Raw genomic sequence first — 26019 nt, forward strand, 5'->3', positions numbered from 1 at the left:
AACAAGAGAGGCATAACACCAGTGCCAAGTATTGTGATCAATGAAGATTAACCCTCTGTAAACAACAAACACAAATTCATAGGAATCATTCTAGACTCTAAGCTTATGAGGTGTGACACAAAAGAAACGAGACTAAGTGTGTAGCTTGAAAAAAGAGTGGAGTTGGCAACAACTGTTTTGCTGACGTAATCCCACACCTCCTCTATTCATGCGTCCAGTTTCGACGGAACCGATCACGCCAGTTGGGAGTGCTGCGTTATTAAGTGAACGTGTGCAACTGCATTCTGCCGGAAAAATGTCTGATGTAAAAACCGAACAGCGAATCAACATCAAGTTTCTTGTGAAACTTAAGAAATCAGCCACGGAAACATGTCAAATAATAACCGAGGCTTATGGAGATGTAACTTTGTATTGTGCACGTGTGTTTGAATGGCATAAGCGGTTTTCAGGGGGAAGGGACAGTGTGGAAGATGATGAACGTGCTGGGCGCCCAAGGTCAGCGATTACAGACCAAAACATTGCCAAAGTTCTTGATGTGATCAGTGGTGACCGAAGATTAAGTGTTCGTGCAGTGGCGGAGTTGGTTCACTTGGATAGGGAAGCTGTTCGACGCATTTTAACGGACGAATTACACATGAGGAAGATTTGTGCAAAGCTTGTTCCAAAAGTTCTGTCCGTTGACCAAAAACAGTGCCGTAAAGACGTGTGTGTGGACATGTTAGCGCCAAATTTGTTGGAATCTGTTGTAACATGTGATGAGACATGTTTTTTTACCTATTACCCAGAAAGTAAGCGCCAGTCAATGGAGTGGAAGTCTCCAGGATCCCCAAGACCCAAAAAAGCATGCATGTCAAAATCAAAATCAAATACAATAATTGTCTTCTTCGACATTAATGGAATTGTAATGATTGAGTGGGTTCCCAGTGCTCAGACTGTTAATCGACACTACTACATTGAAGTACTAAAAAGACTTCGTGAAAAAATTAGGAAAAAAAGGTCACAGCTGTGGAGTGATGGATGGCTGTTGCACCAGGACAATGCACCCGCTCACACGGCCCTATCTGTCAAGCAATTTCTGACCAGCAAAAACATTACTGTGATGGGGCATCCTCCTTATTCACCTGATTTGGCTCCATGTGACTTTGTTTTACTTCCTTAAGTTAAAGCTTGCTTAAAGGGAACCCATTTTACCTCAGTTGAAGAGGTTCAGGCAAAAACGGAGAATCTCCTGAAGGGCCTTCCAAAAACCTCGTTCCAGAACTGTTACCAGCAATGGTAGCACCGAATGCAGAAGTGTGTGAATGCTGCAAAGAGCTACTTTGAAGGTGATAATGTCACAGAGAACTGATTCAGTAAGTACAATAAGCTATTGAACCAGTCTCGTTTTTTTTTTGTGAAACCTCGTACGTTCATCCCCTATCTGAAGTATCTGAGAAATGTATGAAAATGATGATCCTTTCAAAATTTCTGTCACACATAACATGAGGTAGTGATTGGAAGTGCCTTTTAAACTTGTAAAAGAGTCCTGTGTGCTCACGCCTTAATTACGGTGCTATAATCTATAATTCTGCAACACCAAGAGCATTAAAATACTAGACCCTGCTCACCATTTAGGCATCCACATTGCAACCGGTGCCTTCAGGTAAGTCTTGTAGAAAGCCTCTATGTAGAATCAAATGAGTGGTCGATCCGTCTAGAGAAGTCATATTCCAGCTTCACATATTATCTGAAAGTACAGTCGAATCCTGAACATCCTTCTTACACAAATGTAAACAGTGTGTCCTGGTGCTTACTATTTAATAATTGGCCCAGAGATAGGGAGCCCTTCTCACTGCGTGTGAGGAAGCTCAGTGAAAAAATGGCTGTTTCACTTCAAGAATACCATCTAATGCATCCAGCAAAGCTGCTATCACTGTGGCAGTGGCAACTGGTAGATTGTGATACATCGTTTATCAAGGTCACAAAGCATTTTCCTGAGGCACACATTCAAATGCACTTCCTTGAGCTTCAAGCCACGTACTCATGCTCGGACTTTTACATCAGCGCATCAAAGTCGCATGCCAGTGTGTCTAATGCAACGGTCCATCATTTTTTAAAATCTACGTTCTGCACCCACTAACAAGCATCTTTAACAAGCGCGTTTGTCGGCTGTGAAAAATTTAATGCAACTAAAATTAGAGAGGGCGATTATATTTACAGACTCATTAAACATAATGAAGGCTTTAATGTCGCTACAAAAGCATAAAAGTCCTGTTATTATTTAACTTTATTTGCTCCTGTGCACTATTTATGCATCTGAACAATATATCATAATAAGCTGGGTGCCGGGTCACAAAGGCATCGAGAGTAATATGCTTGCTGATGAACTCGCTACGCCCAAGGATTTCCGCACTCTCATAGCTGTCCCAGCCATAGATCTGAAGCCTTTCCTGAAAATAATACTAAAGTTATTGGCAACACCTTTGGGATGCTGAAACGTCTTATAAGCTTCACTTAATTATACCACAGTAAGTCATTTGGCCATCAACAACAAAATCATGGCAAGCCAATGTCCTCTTAGGTCATTTTTTGAAGGAAAAAAACCAGTCAAAAAACACAAAGGACAAGAGGAGAGGTTCACACCACACACATCTCTTGTCCTTTGTGTTTTTTTACTGGTTTTTTCCTTCAAGTATGTACCAACTGGCCCCCAGATTTCAACCTTTCTCTTAGGTCAGTTGATAATAGGACACACATACGGCACACACAATTGCTACTTGTGGACTGGTGGTGAAGCTCCAATCTGTGGTAAATGTAGTGAGAGGTTGACCGTCCCATCCTCCATGTTGTCCTTCATCCAGTAATGTTTCTCAGTAAGGAATCGTTATTTAAGAGGAAGCTTTAGCTCGGGCCCAACTCCGACGCGGCCTATTCAAATACATGTAAAAACGCAAGAACGTTCTTCTGAGATAACCCCTGGACCGATTTTAATGAAATTTGTTGCTTTTGAGAGATAAAGTTAAATTCTAGTGACTGTTGGAAGCGGAATTTTGATTTAGGGTTTGCATTTTGTTAAAGAGATTTACAAAATTTCAGAAGTTTGAAAAAAATAGAAGCACGAAGTTTACAAACTAATAGCTCTGCATCAAGAACAGATATCGCGGTTCTGTAAACGGAATCCATTAGATCATTCAAAGCGGACAAATTTCATATGTCATATTACATCTTACGTGAGTTTGTTACGTTGTTTACGAGGGTTCTGCAAACGTTGTAATTACATATTAATAAATTTTTTGAGATTCATGTATAAGATGTCAAATTTGTCCGCTTTAGATGTGCTATTAGGTACAATTCACAGAATTGCGATATCGCCTATTCTTGCTGAGTTACAGAGTTGTAAACTTGATAGTTTCGTTTTCTGAAAATTTGCGATTTTTGCAAATTTTTAATAAAAAATTGACGACCTATATTGAAAATTCGAAACCAACAGTCACTAGATTTTCACTTTTTCTTTTAAATGCAACAAACCTCGTCAAATTTGGTGCAGTGCTTGCCGAGAAAAACGAATTCTCCTTTTACATGTATTTAGATAGGAGCACCCGAGCTAAAGCTTCCTCTTAACACAAAATCACGTTTAGGTTTTTTTAACTAAGTCTTCACACTACATGTTATCAGTCCAAGAAATTCGTAGCATGATCTCTCTTGAGAGGCCATTGATGCGATGGTAGCATTTTGTATAGCGCGCACCTCCAGGCCTTTGCTTTCCCAAGGGCTCTGATGAGACAATAGTGCTACTGACAGGGACATATTTTAATATATTACCCCTTTGTAGCATATCTTTTATTTTCATCCAACATATCATTGTACATACTATGTATCATTGCCATATTTTCTTACCTATATATTTTATGCACTTTACACCAAATGTTTTTAGGCCACTGTGCAGCTGCGTCACATATATCCTTTGACATTGACCACACCATCGGCTACATCAACCACCTTTTGGCACGCTTTGGCCATACTGGCCCTTGTGCCCCAAAACCCTATACATCGTCATCATAATCACTTTAAAAATGAACATATACAGAAGCTATGAGTCTGAAAGTCGAGCATTCCAAGTTGAAGCAGCATGGCCAATGCAGTGTGTATCAGCTGTTATGCAAATGGCATTACAGATTTTTACAGGCTCTAACGTAGTAGTAGTAGTAGTAGTAGTAGTAGTAGTAGTAGTAGTAGTAGCAGTAGTAGCAGTAGTAGCAGTAGTAGTTATTCAGCTCAATAGTCCAGTCGGGCAGCTGTGGAGAGGCATTACACACATGCATAAAAACTTGTGTTACAGCTATATGGTGACCACCTCCCTCTTTTTCCACATGCATGAGGTTTACTATTCAAGTGCAGTCAATGGCTGGAGTTTGTCCTCAGTTGTGCACTGGCAAAGCATCTATATCAGTCATGGAAAGTGACGGCAGAACTGGCAGAAACGGGTAGAACCAGGTATAATGGTAATGTTAGACTAAAGAAATGCAACGCACAAGGTGAAGGAAAGAAATAATGAGGGCAAACGGCTTGCAAAAAAAAATTTGCTTAGGTTGTACTGTGGAAATATGCTTTCACCAAATTGCCCACACTATTTTAAATGTGTGCTAAGGCTGTTGGCAATTTCGGAAGTAAGAAATCCAACCAGTAATAGCAGCCTCGATAAATAGCACTGGTGTGCATAAACTGTCCTTGGTAAATGACGTGCACCATGTTGGGGCATACTGTTTTTTTGTCCCAACGTGCACCAGAAAAATTGGTGCCACTGTGCAATCCCAGCAGGTATTGCGTGTGTTGCAGATGATGCGGACCAGCCAACAACTGATATTGATTTATATGGCAAGGAAGCTAGCGCGCATAGTACTTTTGTATGCACCTTTGTGAATTTAGTCCGACAATAGTGTCGACAAACAATTAATCAATTTAGCTGCCAGCTGCCGCTTTAAGGAACGCCTGAAAGTGAACAATTTTATGGGAGCTAAGCTCTTCAATGACATTGCTGTGAGTATTTCTGGCAGCACTGTGTTCATCTTTAAATGTGGTGTAGAACAGTCTGTAGCATCTATCAAAGCACTTTTGGGATTCAAGAGATGTGGGTGATAACCAAATATGAACTTTAGATCCTACTGTAAGCAAAGCTGGATTAGCATGGCTCCTGAAGACGACGGAAGCAATGGAATTCTGTGTGCATTTGCTGGAAATAAAACTTCTGAAAGTGCCATCGCCGTGCTGTTTCGCATGCCCCAAAGTACCCTTAATTTCACATCATCATCGAACTGCTCACATATGCAACTCTGCAGCATTCACGGTTCAAACCACGAAGTGGCACTAGCAGTGCACATCATAGAATAGGAAACCAGTGGGCAGTGATGTCCCACACAAGGAATTTTCCCATGCGGCTGGAATTTTTGGCCATATATAATTTTGGAGGAAAAGGGAAATGGGACCTTTGCAATATTAGGAAAAAAATTAAATTATGGGGTTTTACGTGCCAAAACCACTTTCTGATTATGAGGCACGCCGTAGTGGAGGACTCCGAAAATTTTGACCACCTGGGGTTCTTTAACGTGCACCTAAATCTAAGTACACGGGTGTTTTCGCATTTCGTCCCCATCGAAATGCGGCCGCCGTGGCCGGGATTCGATCCCGCGACCTCGTGCTCAAATATTGGGAGGACTACTAAGAATTACTGAAAAACTGCAGGGAACCAGTGGCAGTTGATGCTAAAGCTCTAGTTGATGCTAAAGCTCTGCATCACTATGTAGAAGAAATATGCGAAACTGAGCAGAAGTCACATTAAAATTGAATTCTCATTATACTGTGCAATCAAAATGTAAAATAAACTGTAATGTTTGTCAACATGAATTTCTTCCATCTTATATTCACGGTTGGCAAGATACTTTTTCAAAGAATATGAGGTTTCCCAGCTAATTTTAGCCAAGGTGTAAAAATATGCCAAAGCACTTTACTGGGACACAACCAAATGCATGTTGTTGGCTATCGTATGGAGCGAGTGCACTATTTTTTTTTATTCTGCTTAATTGCGCAATTAGTCAAGATTACCAATCAACTTCACGAGGATTAAATTTAGGGCAAGGTTTCCAATGAGAAAGTTGTAGAGTATTCAAGTGAACATTTAATTCAGCAGCTTCTAAAAGCTCCCTACTTGTTTTACATACTTTTTTTCTGCTTTCTAAGAAAGCCCGCGAAATATGAAGAAAAACAAAAGCACGTGACATGCCCGCTTGCGTGCCTGGCGGAACTATGCTTGCTGCGATTGCAGAGCTCTCAAACGCGCCGCGTATGAACGAATGGCGCATTTAATTTAGACTGGTGTGCTGCCACTTAAAATGTGACAGGGCGGCGACGCAGCTATGATGTGGTGCGCCTGGCAATTTATTTAAGCTTTGTGCTTGCTCTCGGCGGTTCACGATAGCAATGAGCATTTCAGGCAGCGCACACTACGCTAAACCAACACTGGCTAAACGCGTTGTTCATTCATACGCAGCATATATGTGTGACCACTGCTAGAGCTTCGCAGTGCAATCACAGTGCGCAAGCGGGCATGTCACATGCTTTAATTTTTCGTATTTCACGGACTTTCTTTAGAACAGAGAAAAAATATGATTACGAAACAAGTAGGAAAATGGAAGCTGCTGAATTTGATGTTTCCTAGAATGATCTAGAAATTTCTCATTGAAAATTTTGCCAATTCGTACTTGCAAAGTTCATTAATTAATCTTGAAAAAGAATACTTGCTAGCTGGGGCAATAATTTGTGTATGTATGTGCAAGGAAATGCACGGAATTTTGCTCTTTTTCTTTTTTTGAAATCGCACGGAGAAAAATGCTGAAAATTATTCTGTGAAGTACGGAACATCACTGCCAGTGTGCATCGGAGTGGTCCTCGGATTAATGCCCCTAAATAAAATAAAGGTAGCGCCATCTAAAACCCCTTAAAGGAGTACTGACACAAAAATTTGAAGTCGAGATAACTTGTGAGATCGATTTAGTTAGTCACACACACGTCGTCTATAAAATATCAGCGGCGAATATCGAACATATTTAAAATCAATTTTAAAGTACGTGCGCGCAGCCAACCGCAAAACAGAGCACCTCGCGACATTGACAGCAAGCGGGATTGTAAATAGCCAAGAAAACGCTACGTCATGTGGCCATGTCACGAATTTTTGTTGGCTACCATGCGGCTTACATGTGCTCTTCACCTCTGTTGTTGCTTGTTCTAGCTGTTGTACTTGTAGTGGGACGCTCCTCCTCCGCCCTCAATACTCCTTGTTTCTCCTCCTTTTCACGCTGCCTCGATCGTGGCGCCGCCTACGCCGCTCGAGCGTAGCATACGAAACAACACAGGGCCGCTATTTTGTAGCGACGTCTTATGCCTTATTCTATGCTACTCTTATCGTCCACCACACACGGCCGCCTGATCCCGTTGATATATGTGGGCAGACCGTCGCTCTGACCACTGGCCAAGCGCGAAAAGCCCGAAAAAGCATAGAATCGGAAAAGGCATCGCTACAAAATACCGGCCCAGAATACCAACGGCGCCAATATGCGCTCCTCGCCACTCCGCAGACCATGGAGGAAGGAAGTTTCCTTCCTCCGTGCCGCAGACGCTCATGAAGCGAAAATGGCGCTGGAGCACGGCTGTAAACAAACGAAGCCCGCGCGAGAGCCCACGTGATGCTATTAGGCCAATAGCGACTCGGCGTCGGCATCGGCCAGAGCGCGCGAGGAGGAGGCGCCATTCTTCAAAGCGTGGCGCTACTTTAGGGGTTTTAGCCACCGTTTATCTCCTCCTCCTCCTGCACCCGTGTTTAATCCCCCTACGCGGTGCTGAACTAGCAGACGCTCTCCGATGACAGATGACGAGTATGGTTGTGGGACAAGATACGCTCCAAAGGGTGTAAATTTCTCTTTCCACTCCGTCGACCGGGTCGCAGCGACTGCCTTGAACATGCTTCATATCGGGTACACTTCTCATAGGCACCGGAAAACACTACGGCACGCTTCGCCAAGTGTTTTACTAAACGAAGTCGACGCCAAAATGAGGTCGTTCTGGAAAATTTGAGCAATTGAGAACAGTGCAGCGGTGAGCACAATATCTTTTTTGTACACTCCAAGAAAAGTTTGCACCCTTTGGAGTGTATCTCTGCCACACAACGATAATCGTCATCTGCTTTGATGCGTTTCCTTTCTTGAAAACACCGCGCCCGCTACTTTCCTGTTGGGAATGCTATGTCATGCTGATAACGCGCATGCCGTTCGTCACTGGAAAGTACCGGGCTCGCAGCGTTAAAGAAAGGAAACGCGTCAAGGCAGATGACGATTATTGTTGTGTGGCAGATATACACCCCAAAGGGTGCAAACTTTTTTTTACACTCTTAGAAAAATTTACACCCTTTGGGGCGTATCTTGTCCCACAACGATAATCGTCATCTGTCTTGCCCGCGTTTCCTTTCTTTAACACTGCGAGCCCGGTACTTCCCAGTCACGAACGGCATGCGCGTTATCAGTGTGACGCAGCCTTCTCGACAGGAAAGTAACGAGCGCCGAGTTTCAAGAAAGGAAACGCAAGCAAGGCAGATGACGATTATTGTTGTGGGACAAATATACACCCCAAAGGGTGCAACCGTTTTAAGAGTGTAGAGTGTGAGACGCGCAGCGAAATATTCAGGACCCCGTATGCAACTGGGCCAGCCATGCAACTGTCATCATCACTAATTTAAATCTGCCGTGTAGTCAGTAATACGTGATAACATTAATCAGTTTTAGATGTATTTACTTACGTCAGTAAATATAATATTTTGCCTTAGCGAGATAATATATATTCCGCAAGGCCAATGTCATTTATACCTTCTTGCGGCTGACTGAAAGTGGCTTTTAACGAAGGGTTTGTTGTATTCGGGTTTCTTGTCTGGGCTGACGATTCCAGCAGGGTTCATGTAAATTTGACAAGTGTGGCTTGATGAGCTGCGCGTTGCACCGTCGTCGTAGGGATATAAGTATAATGATAGTCAGTACAACTTTACTGCAGGTGCCTTGGGAGCAGTTCTTCAACACCAGGTCATTCCTCTCTCGCCGTTCCGCCATGTCTGTCCAACTGACGCATCGGTTTGCGAGCTGCCGCCGGCATTAGTCCAGCCAACGTTTCAATTTTTAGGTTGGGAACAGTAGTAAGCTAAGTAGGAAACAATTACCGCTCTCGGCATTTCCGCTTCATGAACCAGCCTTATGAGCAAGCCATTTCGGTATGAACCGAACCACCCAGAGTCACAAACCGAAAGTCCTCTTGGATCGGGACATCCAGAACCCGCGGTTTGATGCTGGGACGTTGTTTGAAGTTTTGGCGGACGATCCGTACGAATCGAAGGTGAAGGTGCAGTCCTTAGACCCTGGGGACTCGGGCGTGATACTGTGTAACAGGGAAATCCTGCGCGAAGTGACGTCTCTCGAAGCTCTTGTGCTGCTGCCAGTCAAACCAGTGCGTAACCGGCTCAAGATCTATCGCGACCAAGAGTGGCTGAAGGAAATACCCGTCATTAGCGAAAACAAACGTGTTGTGGTGAAGGACAAGTTCGAAGGAATCGTCAAGTTCAAAGGAGTCGTTCGCGAATACGGCCCTGGCATTCGGTTCATCGTAGAAATTCAGGTAGTACTACTATCATATGTTGTTCTAACAGTGTAGCGCCTCTATGTTCCTTGTTAGCGCAAGCAAAACTCAGATTTGTTTGCAAGCAATCCATCTCTTCCATCATAACGGGCACCGGGCACTGACGTACTACTACGAATTTTCAGCCACACACATGCCTTCTGACAAGAACTGATTTGCTTATGCATGCTCCGAGCACATGAAACAAACAAAAAAAGAATAGTAAAAGTAGGCAGTAGAAGTGCACTTCAGGCCGTCCGTACTTTTTATATTGACTGGTTTTCCTTGGCAGGATGGTACCAATGACCCCATCAAGAGGAAGCAGTGTTTCTCAATTCAAGACCTTCGGCTTCTTGAAGGCCGGGAAAATTATCACGGTCAGTTCCGATTCTAGCCTGTGCTTGATGCCGTTTACGTTGCTTCCTCAGGTTGCATGGGCATGTGGTGAGAAAATAGTTTTTTGGCATATACTGTGGGACTTGTGTTCAATGAAGATTCATGCCAACAGTGATATTCGCCATCACTGCAAAGAACTGGCATGCATTTGCCACATGACTGACCTCCATGTTGGAGTTGCAAGCCTCGAAACACAGTGCAGGTGGCCGTAAAGGAAAAAGTGCATGAATCACAGCATTATTAAAAAGTTCATACATTGTGATTATACCTAACTGGCACATCACTAGATGCCTTCTGTGACAGTCCCTTCTCTGTATGAAGAAACTTCTACTCGTTCAATATGTGTCACAAGTGCCAGCATAGTGTATATGAAGTCAGGTATACCATAGAGTACATGGCTGCTGGGCGCATTTTACTATGAAGACAAACTAAGGAAGACACACACTATGTGTGTGTCTTTCTTTGTTCCTATTTCTCGTGCTGTTCATATTTCTTTAGTAATTAGTAATGGAGTTTCTACAAACCAAGCAATGTTTCTTTTTTTGTCAGTTTTGTATCAGTGTGAGGCACAATTCAATAAGAAGAAGATAAAAAAAACAGCAACAACAAAGGAATAGGTGATGTTCAAAACATGGCAGCCACAACGTTGCTTCCAGCACCTGCAGTAGACAGGAGCATGGCCTTTCAGATTAGTTGGTTACTCTGAGGGAGCCATTGCTAGGCTGTGTAATGTGGGTGCCACTTATAAAGGGCCCAGGAGGCATTTAAGACAAAGAAAACTATGTGTTAAGATAGACAGTATTTATATGTGACTGCGAATACATTAAAAAAAATGATTGTGTTGGATGTGAAGCTTTGTTATCAAGATCGATCACATTCAAGTATTCATTTATCCCATAAGATATGGCTGAGTCAGGCTTCCTTACCATTTTGTGTTTCTTATATAACATGTTTATTTTTCACTAAGTTGCATTATTGTGAGAATTTGAAGCAAAATACTTTGTCAGTATGGCAAAGGCAGTGGCTCGCTTTGGCAGGGGCGGTAAGTCAAGCATGCATAGAAAGAAAGAAGGGGGGAACATAAAAAGATAGTAGAGCGTGTGTGTGTGTGTGTGTGTGCATGTATTTACACTTGCATGCATGTGTATGTTGGGGGAGGTTAGTGGGGTAACTCGGTGATGTACAACTGGTGGGGACAAGATTTTGCAGGATTTGCAATGGCGTGCCAAACTGCATTACATATAGGTATAAGGGGACATTGCACTAGCGCGTAAAAAAGGACACGGACAGGAACATGAAAAAATACACACCGAAATGTCAGTGTTGTGCAATGTCCCCTTATACGAATAACCACCAACTAGCCCAGCTTTCTGCCTTCAATAAATTACGTTTTGGCAGGGACACAAGCACGAAAGGACGCTATTTGATTGGTGCACTGCCATGTGATGACACCAGGCGCTCTCTTCACCAGAAGGCAATAGAATGCAGCTTGGCACGTGCTCACTTATCCCACAATAATTTGTTCCCGCCTGTACATTCATACTGGAATATGCAGGAGGTCCTCTAGCGTGGACTTGTATGGGGACCTCCGAGTTTGGTTTCCTAGTAGGTATATTTATTGAACTGAGTGGACTTTTATTGAATATATTATTGAATTAAATTTATTGAAAAGTACCATTACTCAGAAACATACTGAATAAATGAAGTTTTTGTGCTGCTGCACAACTTCATGTGACAAATAGTTAGCAAAGGAAGTTATCAAAGGGCCAGAATAGTCAGACCTGCGAGCAAGGTCTTCCTGTTGGTTTACTCAAGAGTCAGGGTGGTCTATTTAACATATATGTACCAGGTGTTTTTATATGTAACATGTATATACATTTTTACGTATACCAGGTGTTTCATATGCAATGTGTATATACTACGTACATATTGGAACACTTCTTAAAGAAAAAGTTCATCTCTAGGCATGTGCCGTTTTTGCAGATAGGCTGTGTGGCTAGGCGGACATTAGCAGCCAAGAAAATTCTATAGATAAATTTGCAAATGAACTAAAATGCACTAATTAAAATTCCTACCTTTGGGGCACATGTAATTGCAAAATTGAAGCCTAGGAGTAGTGAAGTCATGTCTGCTTACCAGAAGTTCTATGACTAGCACCACTTTCGGGCTACCCATTCCCCAAATCTAAAACATGCCTCAACGTTCCAGTTAAAATCATCCCAAACTGTTAGAGGCACCCTTTTGTGAAACTGTAACACCGACTGGAACACCAACATGTTTCGTAACACAAATTTTAGGTTGCATATCTCAAAAGTGGTGCTGCTCTTAGGATTTATGCTATGCAGACATGACTTCACTGCTCCTCAGCTTCAATTTTGCAATTGCAACATGTGCCCTAAAGTTAGCAATAAAATATTTGATTAATACTGGTGTCACATAAACACTTCTGATTGCAATCTGGACCGATCCAGGTCGATATTCTCGACTGCAATTGGCTCTCGTACGCATTTTGTGCAAAGGAGCCGAGTAATGACCGAGAAATTTTATGTATTTATTTATTTATTTATATATTCATTTTACAATACTGCGGACTCTCTTGAGTTCAGGCAGGAGTGAGCAGATACAGTGCAAAAAAAGAAAACATTGAATAGACATTCACTACAAAAGATATGGAAAGATCCGGATCTGGCTTGATCGCCATCAAAAGTGCACCATGTGACACCTGTATAACATAGTTAAGTTGATTAGTGAAATTATTGTTTAAAATTTTCTTGCTTTGAAATTTTTGGTTTGTAGCAAGTGCAGACGGGAAAACAATAGTTTTTTTTAATCCAGTGTGGTAGCTTGGCAAATACTAGTCATAATTGCCATATCCAAAGCACATATCCAAAGCTTACTACAAGCAGTAATCACCTGACTGATATATATTTATTTCACAAAAGGATTTTTTACACCAATTATCTTTCTTTATTGCTTTAACTAAAATAAAAATTATTCTTATGATGCCTATTAAAACAATGCAAGAAGTGATTTTATTACAATTAAAATAATTTATATTTGTCAGTGTTGTGTGTACATGGTGATATCAAAAGTTTTGACTCTGACTCTGTTTTGAAGAAGGTTAGATATTTATGTGCATTCAAACACTGCCACCTTTGAAATAATCCCCTTGCACAGCAGTACAGTGCTCTCAGTATTCCTGCCACTTTGCAAGTATGTCCTGGAAGCCTCTTTTCCGGAACGAGCTGAGTACTCTTCTGCGATTTGTGCTCATGTCAAAATGGTGACCCTGAAAGGCAACTTCGGCATTTTTTTTTTATCATATTAGGATATTGTCATTTTCAAATGGCATTGATAGTCCTGTCACCGGCAGGATGGCTCAGTTTACTTAGAAATTCATCATTAATTTTAAATAACCAATAAATGAGATACCAAAACCGCAGCGGGTTGCTGCTTCGTGTGACGTCATGATGAGCCGATGACATCGGATCCTACACTACCATAATGCAAACACGCAAAGCGTGTGATGCAGTACATGTGGCACTCACATCAAAGAAGTGAAGCTGATGATGTCTCCTGACGACACGGGGAGCTTTTACAGATTTTCTGAACTAGACAGCAGCGATTTCAGTGACGATTTCAGTGACCGTGGTGGTGTAGTCTCTGACGTCACAAACACAGGATGGCCAGCAAAAAGTCAAAGTCGGGAATGCAACCAATCTTTAAAATTAATTTTCAGGAAAATTAAATGACTTGCAGCCATATTATTTAGCACAGATAATCGGAGTGCAAAAGAGAATGTATATCCAAAATTTTATGAAGATCAGTGGACATCGAAAAATCACGGGAGTTGCCCTTTAAGCTGGGTTTTTAATTTGGGAAGATAGGTAAACGGGAGCCAAATTCGACGAGTAGAGTAGAAACCATGTTGTTTCTGGTGAGAAACTCGTGTGTGGAGTGATCCGTGACATGGTGCGTTGTTATCGTGCAGCATCCAGCTCCTCGTGGGCCCCAGATCGGGCCGTTTTCTTTAAACAACATACCCAGAGGCCCTAAAACTTGGCAGTGAAACTTGCTGTTCATATTCTGGCCACTCCGGACGAGTTCCTGATGCACAATACCATGAATGCTGAATAACACGATTAGCATGCACTTTGTCAAGCTTTGGACATGCCTGGCCTTGTCTTTTTTTTTTTCAGTAATGGAGACACTGAGCTTTTCCACTGCAATGATTTGCCATGTCTCAGGGTCATACCTATACACTGAAGTTTCAACCCTATAGTGATGACCCTCAAACTGAAAGACAGGTAATTCGTAAGGATTCGCTTCTGCTTACATCACTCTTACCAAAATTTAAAAAACCCAGCTCAAAGATCACCATTTTGACACGATTGCTTAAATCACGGAAAGGCACTTGACTTGTTCCGGAAAGAAGGCGTCCAGCACATATTTGCAATGTAGCAGAAACGGTTGGAGTGCTGTATTACTTTGAAAGGGAATATTTTGAATGTGACAGCGTTTGAATGCAAATAATTATATTACTTCATTTTTTTTTTTCAGAACGGAGCGAGTGTCGAAACCTTTTGAAACCTTTTGTTTAAACCTTTAACTCAAATTTTATGAAAAAATTGTTAGCATAACGCTTGTTGTAACTCGTTCAAAACACATTACTTTTATTTCAGTTACATTGTTATGAAGCTAATAGCAGGTAGCCAAATTGTGTGGCTGGGTTTTATGGGCAGCCAGAGAAAACTCGCAATGATTGCATCAGATTGTTGACCAATCGAAAGCTTATTCTCCATCACTATGACGGATGGGGTTTTGCCTCATGAAGCCACACCTGGCCCATACCCTTCAGTCATGAATTACGATGCACTGTTAATAAATGTATCAAAGTCACGTAATTTTATTTCGAGGTATTGCAAACTCTCTTGAAAGAAAGCAAAGATGGTACAGAAGATCCCTTCTGCAGTTTCTTGTGAGATCTTGTAATTACAGAGTAAATAAATTTCGACTTAGTGTATCGTCAGTAATATTGCTTTTTTTTTTCATAAAGAGATTTGAATCATCGGCCCAAACTACACGCGCAATTTAATTATTGACTGCAGGCATAACAAGAAATGAAAAACTACTACTTCACCACTGCTGACATAAAGCGTCATGTCAGCATGTTGAGGTAGTGCCTTTAGTAAAGGGGTCATGTGTAGCAGTGCTCTGCAGTCTAAAAGCAAATGAAACATTGGCCAAGCAGAGAGACAATTTACCCACAGATCCTATGTGGCTTTTCTTCATTGCCCCCCTTTGCACAGCATTGGTGAAAAGAATTCGGATTCACAAATGTGCACTCTGAGACAAAGGGAATAAGGGACATCGTAGGGAGAGGGCTGCTGATTTATTTTCACCAGCTGCAGTTCTATAGCATGCACTGAGACTCTCGGTATACGAGTATTCTTGCCTTCTGTCCCCATCTGAATTTTGAGCCTGCCTCACGTTTTTATGATTTTGTGCTTTGCTGCAGAATGCTATAGCTACTCAAGCCACTACAGCAGGCGCCTTCCGAGACTAACCCACTTTGTGAAATTTTAATCTTTTTAATTTGCTTAATACATATACCTGCAGTGAAAGGCAACTGTTTATTGAGCTCATTTGAAACCAAGGATGTCCTACGATCCAACAGAGAGATGGTGTAGACGGCTGACATGCTTAAGTGACAAATGACGTCATATTCCAATTTAGAGGAGATGAATTGAAATAGAGGAGCTAATTAAATAGTTAGTTGAACTTTTGTTGATTAGTGCAGTGGTATGATTGCTGTCTTTCTTGCCAATTCTGTCCACTATACTCAAATCATGGTGTATGAGTATAGGGGTATGTTTTCTTTCTTTTTGTGTGTGTTTAAGAAATTTAAACATCTGCAAATACAGATAAGCAAGTTTTTCTCGAACGCTACCATAGTATTGCCTACCCCCCCCTCTTTTTTTTGCCCTTTATGTGAATGGAATTGCCTCTGCATTTTCTGCTACAGGTATCTTGCTGTGCCAGTTGTCTGCATAGCCAAATCATGCTGCTGTTGTCGTGGCACAATTGCATGTAGCAGAAGGTATAGGAAATGGAATAGCGTGTTGTGCTTCTTGCCACCACTTCCAGCTAATTCTTTTATCAGGATGATGTGGATGGGAACACGTTTGGCTTGCCAAGAACATCGTTGTCTGACCACATTCCATAATGTTACTCTATTATACTGAAATTTCTCGGTCTCACATGTTTATTTTTTTTTATGCAGTGCCATTCAGCGCTAAATTTATGGGCATGGCTTAGGAGGGGTGTGAAAGTAGTGTTATACTTACTTGTCACAAAGCCACACTCTGCAATAGCCGAACACTATCATCATTTTGCTTATGAATGTCTGATCATGCCAAGAAGGGCTGTCACTGCTGCTGCTATATAGCAAGAATTATTTATCTTACAAGCCATTTGAGACTAATCTTGATAAAAAAAAAGCAGCTGTGAGGTCTGGTGGATATTTGTCATGTCAATGAAGAAGTTGTAGTGTCTATTGAAACTGCTCATATGATGTATATGAGGCAGGGGTATTGCATTGTTAAGACATTTTGTGTGCTAAAGTCATGCTATGCTTAGTTCTCCAGAATTGTGAAAGCCAATATCAAATAAGTAAAAAAGAATCAGTTTCATTAACATTTTGTAGGTTAAATTGTAATATTGGATACGGGCAAGTCTTTGTGTTGAAGTCTTTAACAAGACCTTCTAAACATTGTGTTATGCAAAAGATACAGTGATCAAAATTTTAAAGACGCCAGGCATGAAGATAGCTTGCATGTGACTTTACAGATTCCACATTATAGCATTATTACACATGGACAGAACCTGAAAATAAGTGGGGTGGGTTTTGCTGTGCTCGAAATCGCTGCCGCAATGATCTCTGTGCAAGCTGTCTTTATACTTGGTAAAAGTGTGCAATAGCTTTACAAAAATAGCTACAATGAATGATAAACACCTACAGACAAGAGTAGTACTAGAAGTGCACAGTATGCCATATAGCAATATACAGTACAGTGGGGCAATATGAGAAAAGACAGTAAAATGCAAGTTTAGTCTGCATTTTAATTTCTTGTCTCAATATTGAAGTCATTGAAGAATTGCTGATCAGTCGAGCTAGTGCAGCACACCATTGGCCTATGTATTTGTCTGGTTTTTGTTAACCTTTATTTTATTTCCTTCAGAAGAAAAAAATTACTAAGGGGCTTTTGTGCTGTGTAGATTTCGTGATCGTCGTCGTCGTCGTCGTCGTCGTCGTCATCATCATCATCATCATTATTATTATTATTATTATTATTATTATTATTATTATTATTATTATTATTATTATTATTATTACACTTAGTTTCAAGACTGACAACACTGCAAGATAACCAGTGGAGCCACCAAGTGGCTATTGTGTGTAGCTTTTAGCGCCAGTGCATTGTGCATGTTGCGAAGAATTCACAAATTTATGTTCCGAATTTTGTCGGTTACAGTGATATCAGTGAACTTGGTTTTGTTTGTTCGTCATGGATGGTAAAGTGGACCGGAGAGTAGCCATCAAGTTTTGTGTAAAACTTGGCAAAACAGCCACAGAGACCGTGGACATGATTCAAACAGCTTACAACAATGATGCTCTTTCTCGAGTGAACATTTCTGTATGGCGTCGTCGTTTTTGTGAGGGTAGGGAGGCGGTCACGGATGACATTATACGTGGCCATCCAGTAGCCTTTCGAACGGACGAACAAAAGTATTGAAAAAGTGCATGAAAGCTGACTGACAATCGCTGTCAGTCCCTCAGGATGATTGCGGAGGACTTGAACATTGGTAAGGATACTGTTCAAAAGATCGTGGAACAAGATCTACAGAAGAGGATGATTTGTGCTAGATTTGTGCCCCACAGTCTGACAGCAGAGCAAAAAGAAGAGTGGGTGTCTTCATGTCAAGAGTGGGTCCAACTGGCTGGAAATGACCCAGAATGGTTTAAGAAAATCATAACTGGTGATGAATCACTCTTCCACATGTACGATCCTGCCACAAAGAGACATTCAGCAGCATGGGTGGGGAAGAATTCCCCATGACCAAAAAAACTCCACATCCAGAAGCCACATGTGAAGACAATACTAGTGATGTTTTTCGACTGGCAAGGTGTTGTGCATAAAGAATTCCAGGACAAACTGTGAATGCTACAATGTACAGAGACATTTTAGCACGCTTCCTGCAGCGAATGCAATGGGTCCGTCCAGAAATGATTCATTCGGGCGACTGGCTCTTGTTGCACAACAATGCACTGTGCCACAGAGCCATTGAAGTACAGACATCTTTGGCAAAAAAAAGCAGGTGACATGTTTCAACCATCTGCCCTACTCGCCTGACCTGGCCCCAGCAGACTATTTCTTCTTTCGAAAGGTCAAAATGGCGTTGAACAGAAAACATTTTGCCTCCATTTTGGACATCCAAAGGGCTGTGATGAAGGAACTCAACACTGTCAGGAAAGAGGACTTCCAGAAAGTAATCTAGAAACTATACAGCCGAGCAATTACCTGTATACAACAAGGAGGGTCATATATTGAAGAGTTGCTGCTAGTCAAGGTAATTCTATTCTGCATTATTTTCTGATAATGCCAGTCTTGAAATTTAGTAGACACACTTTGCATCATCGTTGTCGTCATTATTATTATTATTATTATTATTATTATTATTATTATTATTATTATTATTGTTGTCCTACTGCTGAGCACAGCTTTTAGCGCAAGAGACCATTTGAGATTCTTGGGAAAATAAAAGCCGATTTGATTTTGATTTGGTCATATTTATTAACGTCATGTTGTAGGCAATAAAACCATTACCAAAATTTAGTTGCCTTATTTTTTATTAACAGTCTGTTTCTTTCTCTCTCAAAGTTTCACTGTTGTGACATGCAACTTCATGTGCTTGGGCACTTGTCTAAGTGGTGTTTGTTCTGTTCAGTGTCTTCAGAGAGGTTATACAGTGCTGAACATTAGAGCATTTCTCGAGTTAATAGCAGGTTTTTATTGCATAAACACTCTTGGCAAAATTTCGCATTAGACTGAAAAGCAAGTACTATGTGCTTATGAAAAAGTAACTTCTTCAAGTTGTGAATGTGCTTACTCTCTCTTGAAAAATAGGACACTACCTCTCACTACCAATGCTGATAGTATTATACTTCCTTATCATAGTACACGACTCCAACAAGGTATATGTATATGCAGTGTTATCCTTGCACAGTACTTAAACCAGTAGAGCTGCCAAAATCTCCAGATGACATCCACTTACTAGTGGATTGCCAGTTACATGGAAACATCAGTCTGTTACAACCATAAGGAAAAACGACTTTCTCAGGCCAGCTGTATCTGCAGTAAATCCCAATCTCGTACTATTGGCATCTGACAACTTCCTTTGATAAATTCTGTCAGTGCCCACTGGTGTGCTTTCCTGGGTATGGAAATAACTTTATATACAGAACCTATAAGAACTTGCTGTTGCTGTTGATGCTAGTGTCAAAGAAGCCCTAGATTAGGAGCCCAAAATATGAGACGTTCCGGGCCAAACGCGTATTTCATGGCTCCCTGGAGGCTATACTGTGTCATTTCAATAGAGAAAGGTACTGACAACTTATACCTGGAAAAATGGTAAGAATTAATGGCGAAAAGAGAAACGGGACATGCAGGCATTGCACAACGGCATAGTGAACTACGTGTGGTCGATGGGCTGCATTTCTAAGGTCCCTGTTCTACACCTTCAACACCTCTCTTTGGATGCAAAGGACCTTGCTTGGTAACACGTAAGCTTGATCCTGACCCTCTGCTACTTAGTGGTAAACAAAATGCACATGTCCACATCAGCCAGCATTGCTGTTTGACTTTGGCTGTAAGTTTCCATTACAAACGCTTGAACCGCTCTGACATCTGCTTCTGTTGCTCATTCCCCTGCATATTGTGTGTTACTCACTTGACCATTTTTGTGCGCAACTAAATGTGCAGAACCTCCTATCTACTTGTGAAAAGTTCTGCCCAAATATTTCAATTGCAATTTACAGAAATTGCAAATATTGCAATTTCTGTAAAACCACACGTGTCAGCGAACTTGCCACGATTTTCTTCTTTCCTTCCCTCCTCTCTCTCCCTGTGATCTTTGTTTTCCCCTTTCCCATTCCCCCGGTGTAGGGTAGCCAACCGGACGTTATTCTGGTTAACCTCCCTGCTTTCTACTTTTCTCATTCCTCCTCTGCCCAAATAACCATCAGTGCATTTTTTTTCCTGCACCATCATGCAGTTGGCTAAGTAAAGAAGCAGTGTGCTCCCCTGCCCATTCTGACCTGTCAGTTGGTCTTGGAGCAGAAGTGTGCCCAGAAAAATTTGCTGTCAGATTTAGTTGTATAGCACAGCTGGTGGTTAGTCATGGTTGTGTTGGAGCAAAACCATATGCTTTAAGTTTAGAAATGTTTTCTGTTAGCTCAGCCACTAGGTGAACTTGCTTTGTTTTAGAGATTGCCAATTGGTGTAGCTTGGAGAGAAGTGTGGCAGAAACGTTAAAGTTGTCAATGCATGGGTACCATTGGAGATAAACTGATTCCATACACAGGGCGGTTGTAATCTTAACCTCAAGTTGGTGAATTTGATAAAGTGCCATTTCTACTGTTGATTGTCTCTTGGAACTGTTACAATTGTGTTCTTGCAGTCCGTTTTTCTCTCGGTGAACCTAGCCTGTGGCCTGTCATTAAATCCTTCGAAAATGACGATGCATTCTCTTATGTTTCTGTACCTTGACCTTCTAGGATAGTTCAATTGGTACGGGAGGTACTGCCTAGAAATTCTGAACATCTGAGCTCAAATTCACACAAAGTATATATGCTGGAACTGCTCGTAAGAGGAGATGACAGCCAGTTGCAATGTTGGACATATTAGCGAAAGCTGCTAGCCAATAGCAAACGGTGCTTACGAATGAAAGGCTTTATGAAATCAGTCCCTGATTGTCTTCCCGCTCTACTACAATGTGGTGAACTATAACCTCGAAAATTGGCGTATTCTGCAGTGCAGAAAACACTGAATGAACAAGCTAAGTGGATGACAAAGCACTGTGTGTGAGGGTGCCTTATGCCAGCATGATCAGTTAAGTAGACAGGGGCCTTTTACTGGTGGTACAAGCGGGTGGCACTGGATGGATGGGTGGATGTTATGAGCGTCCCCTTTGGAATGGGACGGTGGGTTGCGCCACCAAGCTCTTGCTATTATACTGCCGAATGTCCTGCCTAGGTTAAAAAAAAAAAAAAAAAAAAAACACTACGAACTTCCACAACCAAATTTTCTGATCCCCTATTGCGAACTGTGCTTTTGTGCATCTCCGTCTTTTGTCGTTTCCCTACTTTTATTCCACCAATCCTCCAGTCGTCTCTTACTAATGCCTATTGAGGACATGTTTGCTTTACCACTGCTCCTGCTGAACCCAAGGGCTTCAAGGAGGCCAGTGGTGCCTAAATTGACCGCTGGGTAGATGTCTTCACATTCTAATAAAACATGCTCCATAGATTCCCTAGCTTTACCGCAGCAACCACATGCTTCTTCTTCCTTCTTGTATCTCGCTTTATAGGTACGTGTTCTAAGGCATCCCGATCTCGCTTCGAAAAGTAATGAGCTTCCATTTGAGTTATCATAAATTGTTTCTTTCCTGGCTTCGTTTTTTCTTCTTAAGTAGTTACTCATGGCAGGTTTCTTTTCCATTGCCGCCACCCATGACATTATTTTGGCCTCTCTGACTTTCCGCTTGACATTCTTTGTTGCTGTGTTGCCCACCCTACAGGCCGCATACTTGCCGGTAAGCTTCCTAGTCCTTTTCCTCCACTGTGAACCAATCAATCCTGTACAGATACCTCAACATTCTCCCAGCCCATTTACTTTCTTCCATATTCCTCAGTCATTCCTCATACTCAATTTTACTGCGAGCTTCCCTCACTTCAAAACTAGTCCAGCCTATATCACCCTGCACAGCTTCATTTGTAGTCTTCCCGTGAGTGCCCAATGCGAGGCGACCCACTGACCTTTGGTTCACATCGAGTCCTGATTGTACCCCTGATTTAAAGCAAACAACCGCCTTTCCAAAAGTAAGTCCTGGAACCATTACACCTTTCCCCATACCTCGGAGCACCTCATACCTATTGTATCCCCATAGTGCTCTGTGCTTCATTATGGCTGCATTTCTCTTCCCCTTTACTGTTATTATTTTTTCCTGTGCTTCCATATAACTATTGCCTTCGTTTATCCATATACCATGGTATTTATATTCTGTTACCCGAGATATTTCCTGGCCCTGTATCGCCACTGTCTGTTCACTGTTTTCATTGAATACCATAACACCTGATTTTCTAACACTAAATTTCAAACCTAAATTGTTGCCTTCCTGTCCACTGATATTAGCCAGACGTTGCAAATCACTTTGCTTGTCAGCACCAATTCCTTTTCCACCTGGGTCTCTTTCATGCTCTTTTTTCCTTCAGATACAACCTCGGTATTGCCTTGCAAAGATTCGGCTGTTATTTTTCGGATGTAATTTATTGCCGCTTCTCCTTCCAGTCTGTTTTCATCTTCGACTAGGATATGTTGTATTGTTGACTTCCTGCCTAATAATTTTATGTGGTTCCAAAATACTCTAGGTGCGGCCTTCTTTTTCTCACGTATTTCTGACAACCAACGTTCACTTTCACCTTTTAATTTTGCTTGCACCTGTATTTGAACCATAGATTTTTTCTCCCGGTATATTTCCGATTTATAAGGCCAAATCAAAACCCGCCAAGCGTCTCAACACGCTCGCTTGCCTGCGAGTAGTTCGTAACTCGAAGGCCCGCTCAGAGGTGTTCAATTGGAATGGTTTCGCATTCACAACTCTTAAGAAATGCTTAGGTGTCCTCGATTTTTTTTCACTCCGTTTTTTGTTGTTTTTTTGGTTGCTAATTATTTACGGTACAATAAATTGATACCCTGATACCTATGTTCCAACTTTTCTATACAGTTATGCCTCATGAAGTGACGTTTAAAGTTTTCGATATGGTACACCTAAATTGGCTGCCAAAGTGCAGAGGAGCGCAATAATCTGAATTTGCCGAAATACCTTGAAGCGCTGCATATGTGGGTCACGGGGTGCACAAAATTGGTGAATTTGATAGGGCCACGAATCTATCGCGCGCCAAGTTGAACTGGCGAAATCGCGTTAACGTTAAAAGATAATGTCATCCCCACTTGTTGAAAAGCATCTGAAACCTTCCAGCCATGACTCGGAACTACCGCATTGTCTCCCAGTAAATTTGTATCTCTCGGGGTAAAAATTGCCATCCACTGTAGCATAATTCTGCGCAGGTAGCCTTTTCAGTTTCCTCGAAAAGCGCACTTCGGAGTTGGTCATATTCGTTGTTTTCCGAATATCGAACCAGGTCAACCACCTTTCCTAGCCAGGCGCATGCATCTGAGCCAACCAGAAAGCCAGCGTATGGCGACACAGGGTTCGCTTAGTTGCGAGTTACTAGAAAGAGTCTGTGTACGAGTGGCGGCGACCGGGGCTGCGCGCCATGTTGGTGCACTCCGTAGAGAGAACACGCGTACTGTTGCAAGTGCGCGTCGAATGAAGGCTAAAACCCCATGAGCGCGATTTTTTGCGCTCCAACCGTTCCAAAATAAAAGATAAGCTAAATACAAAGTCGTGGAAATGTGTTTTTTTTTTAGCATTTTCTAAGGTGTACACGCGCGTGTGCGTTAAAACCAGGGAACTTCGCGCACTGCGACGACGCGATGGATCCCCCGTATAGACCTTTTGCATCCGCGATGTGGCTTGCGATGTTCTCTGTGATCTCAGAGAACTTCCGGTCAGCCATTTTTGACAGTCCAGTTAGCCAAGAAAAAAATAAGTGTTTTTTAGCATAGTATACAGTATGCACATATTCTTGATGTTTTCAGATATAAAGAACGTGCACCGTGCGTCGAACTCATGTATGGGCTTTCTTTTTTTGTTTTGCACTTAACAATACAATTCACTTGTCAAACACTCCAACTCGCCAACAAAACTGGTGCCAGCTGGAGGGTCCTATAAATTTGTAGGCTATTGTAAGTGTTCTTGCGGAGGGCTTATCCGGAAGTCTTCCGGGTACTCTGCAAGCATGTAAATGGTCTATAGACCTCAGACTCTGCCCAGGTGGCGCTGCGGAAAAACCCGTCACCAGCGCCCCCATCGCAGCCTTGGCGCTAACTGAGTAGTGCAAGGAGAGCTGTCCGCAAGCGAAGCTGCATAGGCCACAATGGACCCTTCTCTTTCGTTTGTTGTTGAGGCACGGTTTACTAAAAATCAAGGACCTGGAAAGCTTCTTCCGCCCATCCACGCTTCGGAAAGGAAGCTCAGCAGGGCGAAGTACGTGTACAATATAAAACAAAGTCTCAAGTGTTATTTCGGCGTGCTGCAACTCGCAAGTACAGAGAGCATCAGGTTTGTCTATAGGCATATCAGCATAAAAATCTAAGCATTTCAAATTGGTTCATATTGAATATGTCCTGAACACAAGACTTAAGTATCTCCTATATTTTTATGTACTTTATCGTAATGTTTTGTCTCGCAATTATTGACAGAGACTAAATCCTTCCATAGCCTTTTCGAGGGCAGCAAACAGAAAACGTTTTCCAAGGCAGCAAACAGCGTGCGATCATAACGAAAGTAAGCTTCCTACAGTGCCTACGCGCTGCATCTTTCTTTCTCGCAGGAGCTACAGCATCGCTCAGAACCTTAATTTGAACTTTTCGCAGACGCTTCGAGCAACAAGTGCGCACAAATAAATGTAAATAAACGCGACATTTTCTTTCTTTACACACGTGCGTTACTTCGCAATTACTCATCCAGTGCTCCTACAGCAACTTTATTGCTCACATTTGAAAAAACGCAGTCGAGCAGGCTCAGCACATTGCGAAGCGTGCTTGTTGTATCGGCGCAGCTAGGACATACAAAATACCGAAAGTAGAAATGAGCTCGCGATACAACGATGCTCTAGAACAGGATTTTGAATTCATAAACGAACCAAAATGTTTGGTTAAGCTGACCTGCCAAATCTGTCCGTTCCACTTGTTGAGTCAAGCGTAGGCGGACATCTGTTAAAGGTGGAGATATCGATGGCACATAAGCAGGATGGTTCGCAACGTTGTTTTTTCTGTTACCAACGAAGTGGCGGCTGCAGATTCTTGAGTTTTCGCTTGGTTACCACGGTCCTCCGTCAGGGCTACGCAACACAATTACAGAAGGACAATACTTTCTCATGCGACCCGCTGTGTTGTGGGGAATGCAAGTAATCCGATTACCCAACAGGTTGAACGGCCCGTATCCAGCGCTCTCGCCTTTCCCCTTCATACGATCGCGATGGAAATAGGTAAAACTGAACGTTGTTATTCCGTTTTTCACGTTCATGGCAATTTACAACACAACAGTAGCGTCGATTGCGGCGTTTCTTCGTAGCGCGAGAAGCTATCGCGGTTGCCTTCGTTTCCCTCCATCAGTCTGAAGAGTGAGCCAGCAAGCGCTTTATGGCAGTTCGGCGGCCCGTCCGACTATCGTAGAAATCCATAGCTCTCTGTCTGGGTGTTAAATGCGCAATACACTCGCAATATGGACCAAAATCTAGTTAAATCGTTGTTTCGCAGTCGCTAGCTGCATAGGCAACTTAGCAAGGGAGTCGGGCTTCGCACTACTCAATTACTGCCTCTTCGCAACGGCAGGTGGCGCTACGCGTCTTGCAAAACTCCAGAGTCTGACGTCCATACACATGTGCGGAACAACTCGCCGTGAATCCTTACAAATTCAGTGTTTGTTCGCGGCACATGTTGCCGACGCTGACGTACACGCATGTTTGATGCC

At 42.2% G+C, this 26019-nt stretch overlaps 1 protein-coding gene across 3 annotated transcripts in view; it reads left to right on the plus strand.

Moving 5' to 3' along the window:
• The first annotated feature begins 8931 nt into the window (after window positions 1-8931).
• The window catches only part of CYLD (ubiquitin carboxyl-terminal hydrolase CYLD), a 145033-nt gene continuing 127945 nt past the window's right edge, over window positions 8932-26019 (plus strand). For all 3 annotated transcript variants that reach the window (XM_050192324.3, XM_050192325.3, XM_055062155.2), the window contains exons 1-2: window positions 8932-9684; window positions 9977-10061. In XM_050192324.3, coding sequence (XP_050048281.2) covers window positions 9286-9684; window positions 9977-10061 — 484 coding nt within the window. In that variant the 5' untranslated portion in view covers window positions 8932-9285. The remainder of the gene's footprint in view (window positions 9685-9976; window positions 10062-26019) is intronic.

This window comes from Dermacentor andersoni, chromosome 1 (genome assembly GCF_023375885.2).
Source record: "Dermacentor andersoni chromosome 1, qqDerAnde1_hic_scaffold, whole genome shotgun sequence".
In the NCBI taxonomy this organism is placed as follows: Eukaryota; Metazoa; Arthropoda; class Arachnida; order Ixodida; family Ixodidae; genus Dermacentor; species Dermacentor andersoni.